Source organism: Orycteropus afer, unplaced genomic scaffold (assembly GCF_000298275.1).
Source record: "Orycteropus afer afer isolate SDZICR_OR568_19922 unplaced genomic scaffold, OryAfe1.0 scaffold00018, whole genome shotgun sequence".
Lineage (NCBI taxonomy): Eukaryota > Metazoa > Chordata > Mammalia > Tubulidentata > Orycteropodidae > Orycteropus > Orycteropus afer.
In genome coordinates this window covers 6,088,008-6,099,276 of record NW_006921605.1, presented here as the reverse complement: position 1 = coordinate 6,099,276, position 11,269 = coordinate 6,088,008, and the positions used below count along the sequence as shown (strand labels likewise).

The following is an 11,269-nucleotide window of genomic DNA, read 5'->3' as shown; positions in this document are numbered from 1 at the left end:
ATGGAGTTGATTACCAGTCTCATCATGGGGAATACTACATCCAGCTGCCCAGCCACTCAACTAGGCCTAGCCAAGTTGACATACAAACATAACCACCACAGCAGTCCAGTGCTTTAACCACTATGCCACCAGAGCTCCTCCAAACCGACGCAGAAAAAGCAAACAGGGCAGAATGTTAACTGCTGACTGGCGGTGGGTGGTAATCAGTAATCTCTTTCCCAGTTGAAAAACTTCCTGTATGGTTAAAAATGTCTTCATAATAAAGAGCTGGCCAAAGAAGTCATATACAGGCAGTCTCCGGGTTACAAACCTCCAACTGTACAACTCACAATTACAAACCAAACCCTGTCAAGCCTGTTACATTAAAAATTCAAGGTACAAACAATGGTTCGTAACAACAAATAGGAACTCCTTTATGACGCGTGTCAAAATGTTATTATTATTACTCCTGCTGTGTTACTATGTTAAAAATGTTTTAGTGAATCTGGAAATGTTTCTTCAATGTTTTCATGCATAGAAAGGTACACTATACACTAACACAGACACTTGACTAACTGCACTTAGAGAGTACCCCACCTAACTGTTCCAATTAACGTACAGGTTCAACATAAAGACAGACACGGATGGAACTTGTTCCTAATCTGGGGACTGCCAATACCTGTACCATGTTGTTGTTGTTGTTGTTATGTGCCGTTGAGTCGGACCGGACTCACAGCGACCCCTCCTTGGGTTTCCGAGGCAGTATCACTACGGAAGTAGATTGCCCAACCTTCCTTCCGAGGAGTGGCTGGTGGGTTTGAACCGCCAGCCTTCTGGTTAGCAGTCAAGTGCCTTAGCCACTATGCTACCAGAGCTCCCTACCTGTACCATACGTATACGTATATACTCACTGCTGTCAAGTCGGATTCGACTCACAGTGACCTCTCCTTGGGTTTTCCAGGCGGTTATCTCTACAGAAGTAGATTGCCCAGTCTTCCTTCCAAGGAGTGGCTGGTGAGTTTGAACCACCAGCTTCTGGTTAGCAGTCTGATGCCTTAGGCACTATGCCACCAGAGCTCCTATACACACATACGTGTATACATATATATAGTTTTGTTTGTTTCATTCCATGGACTTGGGGCTGGGGAGGGTAGCCACAATGTAAGAGTTGACATCCACAAAGCTTGGGGTTCTAGAAGGCCTGATGGCATGTGCTATCAAGCAAGCAGCTGAGATGGACATGCAATGGACATGACACAGATGTGCAAGTCATCTGAGGGCAGGGACCAGCTGCAACTAGAGGTGTGGATGAGATCACTGAAGACAAGGTGGGGAGGAAGAGGAACGGAAAGGGAGGGAGCGATCAATGGAGAATTCTCGCATTTGGAGGCAAGGAGAAGACAAAAAGCAAAAGGAGAAAAAATTCCGGCACAACTGGTGCGCTGGAACCCAAGGCTGGAGTGCCCACGGAGAAGGTGTGACCAGCCGTCTCCAACCCGGCTGCCGTCTCCAACCCGGCTGCCGTCTCCAACCCGGCTGCCGTCTCCAACCCGGCTGCCGAGCAGGAAAGCAAGAGCCGAGAGGATGTCAGGGAAGGCAGTGAGCACAATTCCCCCACGACCAGGTGTCCCTTCAGAAACCGTTCCCCTGGGTGGTGTGAGAAGCCGGGCAGAGAAAGGCTAAGGTGGAGCAGGTCATGAGGAAATGGAGGCGGCCCCCCACTTCTACCACGGGGTGTTGGGGTGGCCCCAAAGCACCCTGGAACCCAGGGAGAGACACTGAAAGATGAAGTCATCAACCTTCGGGACCCTCCAAATCCCGTCAGTCATTAAACAGCCAGAGGATGCCCGCGGCCCTGCAGACACCAAGTGCTGACGCTGCCAGAAGCTCTGTCACAGACTCGCGTCGTGTCTGCAGACCTTCCTGGTGACACTGGGTCCGGGTCCGGCAAACACCGTCCTGGGGACAGGCCCGTGCAGAGAGCTCCAGCAGCCCGCCGCCGGCGTCGCCCATGAAAAGGATCAGAGCAAACCGAGGGGAAGGGCACCTCCAGAGCTGCAGAGGGAAGGGCCCGGCCTGCCTTGCAGGAGGCAGACAACTGCCTGCAGGAATCTCTCCTGCTGGAGCCAGCTGGGAGCTTTCATTTTATTGCTTGGGAGGGCTGACTCCTTTTTCCTTTTTTTCTTTAAAGCATGACTCAGTATGTTTTCAATGTTAAATTGTCACAATCAGAACCTTTACTAGGTGGGCAGGGCCATGCTACCCATTGACAATCAAAGCGACTGGGTGAGTGTCTTAATCCTGTGACCTAGCTGCTGATGACTGGACGCTGGCTGCTCTCAGAATATGCAAACAAACCAAAAATCCCCCACCAGGGAGCCAACCAGATTGATCCAAAAAGGACATGCATCACAGCACCCACCGCCCTGCTGAATTCTCCTAACACCATGCTTCTCACAGGCCTGCTCCAGCAGAGCCTCGTGTACCTGTGTCAGGTGGGGCTCTGGTGGGCTGGGCCGAACTGGCCAGAGGACCTGATCAAGAGAACGCCCAAGTCGAAGGACAGTCAATCCTCAACCGGAGAGTGTAGCTGAGGAGCAAGACACGGGCAGAGAGAGGAGTTCAGAGCCGATCAATTGAGAGCGCTAGCTATTAACATGATTCAATTTTACTCTGAACTACAAAAATTCCAGTAAGTGCCTTGCTCCGCCCTGCCTGTAACCACACACAGTCAGGTGGTGCCTAACAGAGCCCCTGAGGCTGGGGGAAATGGCAGTGGCGGCAGCGGCGCCTCGGGCTTGAGAGGAACTGCCTTGACACCTGTCCCCTGGGCCAGCGCTGCTTCTGGAAGGACAACAGTTAAAGGCACCCAGACCCTAGGAAGTAACGCAAGTGATGTTGTAGTGAGCCGACAGCAAGTCAGCCTCAACTTGTGGCAACCTCCCGTACAACGGGACAGAGCGCTGCCGGGCCCGCGCCAGCCCCCTGCGTCAGACAGTGTTGCCCTGCGCTCCACAGGGCTTATGCTGGCTGATGTTTGAAAGCAGACCGCCAGGCCGTTCTTCCTAGTCCGTGTGTCCGCAAACTGTGCTGAATCCCATCCAGGGTCCTAGCAGCGCACAAGCCTCCACTCTGGGCGGGCAGTGACTGCCCGTGAGGTGCCCGGGCCGGGCACTGAACCCAGGTCTCCCACGCAGAAGGTGAGAGCTCTACCACTGAACCATCACTGTCCCCAGATGTCGACGACAGCGCCGTGGAACCTGGAAAGCACTTCACGAACGCTCCGATGGTTGGCCTTTTAAATACCCTCCCCCGGCCAGAGCAACCTCAAACCTGGAGAAGGGAAACCCCGAGCAGCCCCCCTTCAGGCCAGCAGCGCAGACGCCACCCTGCCAGGCCAGGACTGCAGGATGGCACCTCTGGGGAAGCCACGAGAACCCACGCGCACGGAAACTGCCGACTCCCGCTCTGTGGGGACCATCAGGGCAGCAGCTGACACTCGTCATGTGCCCGGCGCTGCTGTGAGACAATTCAGACAATTCAGCGACACACCGTTGCCCCAGCCCCTCTGCAAGTACCGGCCCCACAGGCGCCACTGGATTCCATGAGGCCTGTGGGTGAAACACGTGAAAAAGAGACAGTTCCTCTTGCTGGAGCAGGAACTAGAAAGAGCAGAGCAGTGCTAACCATGGCGTGGGGTCAGGGAGGGCCCCAAAAGACCTTCAACGTCCTAAAGGAAATCCTGAAGAGCCACCCTGACGCAGACAAAACCCAGGCCAAAGGAGACCACCACGGTGTGGGGCTCAGGCCTCTCCACGGGACCCTTCCCAAACCTGTGTCATGACCCAGCTCCCACAGGAGCTGGGGGAATGAGGTCTGTGTCAGACAGGTCGGACGCAGGCTCGTGCAGAGGCCGCACACTGGCTCTGTTCCGGGAGGTGAGGTGGGGAATAAAACCAGCGCTGGCATGAATCAGACTACAGAGGTAGAATCCCGGGCATTCTAGGCCGCCTGGAAACAACACGGAAAGACACTCTGAGAACTACTCAGACCACAAAGGACGCGGAGAGCAGAATCACAGCGCAGGTGAAGCCCGGCCGATCGCCCACACCCTTCCACATATAGCTACTTCCCATTCCATGAAGCCTTTCCAATGTTTAGTGGCTCGATGACTCACGCCAAGTCCAGGGTGTGCGACTTGTGCTTGATCAGAGCAGTCTGGGTAGCAACGGTGTGTGAATCACTTACTCAAACTTTCCCGGGTGAGAACAAACAATGCATTTACTTCAATCTGCATTCAGGTTCCCCCACTTGTTGGCTGTGTGACTATAAGCAAGTTACTTAACCTCTCTGTTCTTCAGTTTCTGCATCTGAGGAAACCATGAGGATAGTAAGAGTCCCTGATGTGCAGGGCTGATGCAAGCATTACGTGACCCACACACACCAAGCACCCAGAGTGCCCACGCACAGGGACCACTAGGGGAAGGCTGTGCTTCTTCCTCATATCACTATAAAACAGTACTTCACTATCCTCATAATCCATAATCTCACTGGATGGCTTTCCGATTCTGGAACACACACACATTCACTCTTGCCCTGGCCAGGCCGCTGGTCACTCTGGCAGGTGTGACTGCAAACACGCATCACTGGACTTACAAAACTACGAGGGAGTGAATGCATGAGTCTCTAAAGGAGAGGCTTAATTAACGAGTGCATAACACTCCACCGTGAAGAGGCATAATAAACAAGCGTATGAAAGTCCACAATCCTACCAGCCACAAGCAACGGCAGGACCAACTAGGAATTCCCATGGTACCGCAACAAACTCTCCAGTGCCGCTGTCCCTGCCCCAAGCACCACTATGGGGTAATACCACACACCACTCTGTGGACACGAAGTGAATTCCTGGAGGCATGGGGTCGGTTCTCCCACGAACACCAGCCACCAGGTGCCCAGGCCAACCCTGCCATGGCCTGGCTTTCCGCCGGGTGTTCGGGGCATAGAAAGAAAGATATCTTGTATTACTGCAGAGAGACCATGAGGCAGTGACTTGGCCAAGGTCATTCAGAGGAGGGAACAGCCAGGATGAGCACCCAAGGCTTCTGCTTCTACTCAGGCTCCCAACACAGAAGACAGTCGGCTCTCCTCCCGTCAAAGTGCCCTTGAGTGCAGCACCAGGCCAGACAGAGGTGCCACCCAGGCTCCGAGGCCCAGCATGAGGCGGACACCAAGGGACAGAGAAGACAATCACAGAACAGCCAGTGGTGTTGACAAGAGCTGTGATCCCATCTGAATGAAATGCAATTAAATGCACTTAGTCCTGCATCGTGGTTAACCCTGTGTAACTTCTTCATGTCACATCATTAAGGAAAACTGCTTTTAGGGCGTCGACACCTGGACAACTGAGGACATGTCACGTGCTGAGGCCACACCTAAACAGCCTTCCCCACGGAAATGCTGGCCTGAGCGGGAGCCAAAAATAAACTGAAAAGCCAGTCCCCGAGGGACTTGTCATCAGGGACACTATAAACACACACACACACACACACACACACACAGAGCCTCCCAAAAGCAGGGGGAGCCCAGACACACAGCTTCAACACAGGCATTAAGTCTCAAGCCGAGCGAGACCCTGAATCTGAGGCAACTGCAGGCAAATGACAATGCACAAGAGACGGGACAGCAAACTAAAGCTGAAGCATCCACAGGAAGCTGGCAAAAAGAAAGCTGAACTTGACTTTGATCTGACAGGCAGCAGGCCCGCTCTCCCTGACAGTAAGCCACTGTGCAACTGTGACAGGTGGAGGCCAGGGAGCCCAGCCATGTCCAGCCGGCGCTCACGAAGGTTGAGGAGGCTGCCAGCCTTTGGCTTTATTCCAAAATCTTAGTCAAAGGGTGACCATTGATGATGGGGCAGACGCAAGCCTCCGCCCAGGAGACCCGAGGCCAGACGGGAAGAGCTCCCATGCCGCAGGGGTCAGGAGGAAGAGGAAGGGAAGGAGCAGGTAAGGGGCATCGGCCGACTCTTTTCAGTCCTGAGGAAACACAACTCAGGCTGCTGGAAGCCTCAAGAACTGGACCGTGGGTTCCAGCCTAAAGAACTTCTTGTTTTATGTCTGCGGATCGTTTTCGTGGGAGCGGCAGGGAGAGGGCAGGGTTGCCAGCCACTCTTCATCTCCCTTCGTGGCAAACTTGAAAGAAATTCAGAGACTAATAAGCCTTTCCTTGTTGTCCTCCAAATTAATGTGAAACTGCATAAACACTCGAGAACCTACTAAACCCGCCACATTAACCCAACAGTATTTTTTAAATCCCAATAGTAATGTAGAATCCACGAAACACTGCGTAACATGGATGAACTTGGAGGACGTGCTGCTGAGTGAAACCAGTCCACTGTTGTAAAAAGACAACAAAAGGTTTACCTATGGAAGGAAATTTTCTTTGTTAGTTACCAGGGGAGGGAAAACGGCTAGACAAGCTAAAAATATTTATATACCTCACTGGGTGGCAGCTTTTAAAACAAGTTGCCCAAACCTGTCACTACATTATTTGATCAGCAGCTGGGTTTTCAAATCTCATCGCCAGTTTAGTGACCGAACAGGAATCACTGTTAGTCAGTTTTGGTCTCATGGTCCTTCCCTTACAGCACACTGTTACCTCGACGGAATCTGTAAGAGCCAAGTGGTAAGGAGAGAAACCTCCCTAAACCACAGGCCTGCAAGCTCCCAGGACCCACTGGGCCATCCTAGTCAGCGGCCAGAAGCGAAGCAGGAGGGGCACGCATCAAGCAGCACAGGGTCACCTGCCTGTGTGGCTCATGGCGGCTGGGAGCTACCTATCTATTATGTACAAATCTCTGAAAGAATAGAAGTCTTCCTCCCCCCAGGCCAAATAAACCTATTCCCAAGTCCTAGAACCGGGCCTTTCCACGCATAAACGGATGCCACAGTCCAGCACATCCTTGGAATCCCCGTGTCCCTTGGCTTTTTGCTGAGCCTAGAAGCGCAGAAGTACAAACCAAAGAAAACATCACCACCTGAACCACAAAACGGATTTCAACCAACTCAGAGCGAGTCCAAGTGGGCAGCCTGCAAACCTGTCCAAGCCGGTGCCTTCCCGTCGTTTTCTATTCAACTCCAAAGCAAGGATCTGAGGTCCCACTCTGTATGATTACACGTGGTGGGGGAGCCGACCGACACTGTAAACAAAGTTAACCCCCAAAGTCAAAACTGACAGGAACAGCAACTGATGAACACGGCAGCTCCCAGCAGTGAGCTGGGCCCGCCTGGCTCTGAGTCCCTCAGCCAGAGGCCATGACACACGGAAAGAAAGAACTAAGCCCCAAAAGTCACAACCCTCTAGAGAGGATGGTTGGGGCAAACATTTCTTAAAAGCCCACAGAAAGACACCACCAACTTGCCAGAAAGACAAGGCCCACACATGTACGGGGGACCCGCGGGTCCCTCTTCCTGACAGCAATACTGGTGGTAATAGCTAACAAGCCTTCTGCTGCAAAAAGTAACTTATTTTCCACAAACTTTGGCAAATGAGCTCAGAACGTTCTGAGTCAGAGAATCGACTGTCTGATTTGCATCTGAGGGGAAGCTGGGGGTCAAGGGTGCAGACTGGTGTGTGCAGACACACGCATGTTAGCGAGAAAAAGACTGCTGGTACCAAGTCACTTCTGCCACTAGGGAGTGGCAGGCTCTTCCCGGGGCTGGCCCCCTTCCCCTTGCCCGCACCTTCAGTCGCAGACCCCTCTGTAGTGCATGAAGCCCTGCTCTGCCACCGCTTTGTCCCCAGCGTGAGACCCAGACTAACTTCTACAGTGAGGCCTCGCATCACCCAGGCAGCTCCCAGGTCCAGGTCTGATTCCTGCTCAGAAATGTTTTTGGAAGGGGAGGAGGAGGGGGAGAGGAAGTGGGGGTACAAGATACAAGGGGTGTGTGCACGTGTGTGAGTCACTGATAGGAATCCACACTCAGGACAACAAGCCACCAAACCAACCCTGGTCCAAGGTTCCAGGTTCAGATGACAGATCCCTTTGTTCTGTGAAACTGCTCCATTCACTAGCCTCACCCCAATAACATGACTCTCACGTTTGCTTACCAGTCCCCTCAAGGGGGGAGAAAGCCCTTCAGGTTTCCAACTTGGCTGCTCTCCTCCAAGGTTCTCAGTTTCCCTTTTTCACAAAGTCCAAATGCAGCAGCAGCAGCAGCTGTCATATTCTCCCCCAACACTATTAATACCCTGAAGGATTTTACTCACCAAGTTCCCCGCAGCCGTTAAATAGGGCAGGAAGGTAAACCAGAAAAAGCTTAAAGCATTCCGTCACCTAGCGAACTTCCTGGGTTTTTACAGCCGCCAGTTCTCAACCTCCAGCTTTGTTTTGGAACGCCCCCCTCCCCCCCCTGCACGGCCGGGCCCGGCCTTCCTTTATGGATGCACAATGCAGTATGAAGCTCCTTGGGGTCAGCAAAACGCCGCACTGGTGTAATGCCGCACGCGCCTCCGAGCCAGAGTTCCGCGCTGTCGTCGGGGCACGTATCATCTGGAGGCCGTCCCCAACACACAGCACGCTGCCAAAGTCCCCTTCAAGTCGGCGAGCCCGGGGCCGGCGGCCCTGGTGCAATGACTTTGCACTGGAGCGTCCCCTCCGCTGAGGTTCGTCCCCACCCCCTCGGCCCACTGCAGCCGCACCACGCCGGGCCGGGCCTTGCACGCCTTCCCGTCCGCGGCCTGGGGCTGCCAGCGAGCTCCCTTCTCCCTGCAACCTCCAGACAGCGGTTCCCCAGCGCCCTGCAGCCCGGGGAGACCCCCGGCCCGTGCTCCCCGGGTCCCCTGCGCCCCCCCGACCCGGCGGCCCCGCCTCGCGCTCCCCGCCGGCCGCCCCGACCACGCCGTTCGCCCCCGGCCCGCACCTTGGTCTCCTTCACGTGCTGCTTGACGCCCTCCGGGTACCACTGGACACGCACGTAGCCGCGGCGCAGCGGGCTGGCGCGGCCCTCCTCGTGCCCGGGGCCGCCGGCCTCGGAGCAGCCCGAGCTCCCACGGCCCTCTTCCTCGCCCTCCGAGTCTGAGTCCTCGCCGTGGATGAGGCGCACCAGCCCGAAGTGGACCGAGCCGCGGTAACGGCCCGACACCAGGTCGTGAGAGAACAGCAGGCGCTGGGAGCCGGCTTCAGGGCCAGAGTCCGAGGACGGCCCGGAAGCCGAGTCGGGGCCGGAGGCCGGGGCCGGGGCAGGGGCCGCGTCCGGAACCGGGGCCGCGTCCGGAGCCGGGGCAAGGGCCTGGACGGGCGCTGGAGCTATAGGCGCGGGGGCTGCGGCGTCCGCCATAACTGCTGTGCGCGAGTCTCGGGCGGCGGCGGCGGTGGCGGTGAGCGAGGCGCAGCAGACGGGGCCAGCGGGCGCCGTGTTGTGGGCGGGGCCACAGCGCGCTGACGTGGCCCTACGTGCCGCCGTCGTCAGGGAGCCGAGATGCTGTTGCTACGAGCGACCGCCTCGTCGCTAGGGGACGCTGAAGATGCTGCGGGGGACACGGGTGGAATCCACGAGGGAGGGGCGGGGCCGGAGGAGAAAAAGGAAAGACGAGGGCAGGACTAAAGGGAGCTGTGGGGAAGAAGAAGTGAAGGTGTCACCGTGGAAAAGAGGAATGGCCAAGGTGGGGCCCAGGACAGTAGGTGACAGTGAACAACATTTAACGAGCTCCTTGTCCTAGGTGCTCTGAGGGGCACAGAAAGAAAAAGATTCCATCCTTGTCCTCTAGGTGTTTACTTGTGGGGGCAGAACAAATACACATTAAATAGCTTAAAACAACTCCAAGGTGGCTTGCAAACAAAACTATAAATGTAAGTATAGAGTATCTAGGGTGCACTGTGTGTATTAGGGAAGGTCAAGCAAAGCTTGGAAGGCCATGACCCATCAAGGATTAGTCATGGGATTGGTGAAGGAGGCCCAGAGAACAGTCAGAAGGAGTAACAAGCATCAGTGACCCAGCAACATAAGCTAAGGAGCTTTTTTTCCAAGGGAGACTCAATGTGCATGACAAGACATAGTGAAGAATGGGAGCCGTGGATTCCAACTTTTGTCCCTGATGCTTACCAGCATATCAAGGTAGGCAAGCTGGTAAATTTCTTTTCACTTTAATTTTCTCATCTGTAAAATGGTGATAATAGTAGTACAATTGGGAAGATTTAAATGAGAGAGAACTGTCTTTGGTATATAACTTACTCAAGAAAGTTTAACCATTATTATATTTTAAAACAGCCTGCCTCAGTTGGCAGACTGATACACTTAGGGTCTGCTCCATGTTGCCATTTTAAAATTTAAACACTAATTATACTACTTTAATGTGTCCCCTGAGTAAATTCCAAAAGATTCAGATACATTCTCAGAGGACAGATTCATAGCAAGTTGTTACAAATAAATTAAGAGTGCCCAAGATGTAGCCCGAGCTTTGATGATCAAAATCATTTTGTCCACATTCATCTGCAAGATCATCAATGACAGATGAGTAGGATGGTTGATATTATAGTATTTAAGCTCCTCAAAAAGGTAAGCTCCCAGGCATTGGGTAGCTTACAGGTGGCTGAGGATAAAGAAGTACATTCATGGAAAAGTCATAAGAACATGTTTGAAGTACAGCTAGCAATGGGTATCTTTCATGCAAACTGAGTGCATAAGATGCCCATAAGTATTTATAAAGCAGTGGCTAAGGCATTTGATTGCTAACCAAAAGGCTGATGATTCAAATCCACCAGCCACTCCTCGGAAAGAAGATTGGGCAATCTACTTCCATGGAGGTACTGCCTTGAAAACCCAAGGAGGGATCACTGTGAGTCGGATCCGACTCAAAGACAGTGAGTTTGGTCTTTTTTTTTTTTTGCATGTAATATTGGGCTTAGGAGGTTGTCATTGGACCCAGATCTTACAAAATGCGTGTACAAAGATATAGGAAAAAGTGAGGGCTACGTGAGCTGAAGGGGAATTAGGATAATATTTAGGAGTAAAGCTGGGTTCCCAAGTCCTGACCTTCCCATCCCAGACCACAGTGCAGACCCTTCATGATTGTTCCGTGGAATCACTGCTGTGAAGACATTGTTCTCACTCCCTACTCCTCCCCCATAAGGACCTGGGAGGCTTAACAGCGATAACGCAGCAGCTTCTGTTCTCCTACCATGTCCCTTTAGGCCTGTCTCCTTGACGCCCGATAACCTAACATTTCTTTCATTTTTTAATTGCAATTTGAGTGAAAGTTTACAGAGCAAATTGAACATTTACAGAGTTGA

The 11,269-nt window shown here is 53.3% G+C and overlaps 1 protein-coding gene across 1 annotated transcript in view; it reads right to left on the bottom strand.

The window, feature by feature from the left end:
* UBE2O (ubiquitin conjugating enzyme E2 O) overlaps window positions 1-9,317 on the bottom strand; it is a 67,487-nt gene extending 58,170 nt beyond the window's left edge. The window contains exon 1 of the mRNA XM_007959624.2: window positions 8,901-9,317. Within this exon, the coding sequence (XP_007957815.1) occupies window positions 8,901-9,317 (417 nt within the window). The remainder of the gene's footprint in view (window positions 1-8,900) is intronic.
* Window positions 9,318-11,269: the final 1,952 nt, after the last annotated feature.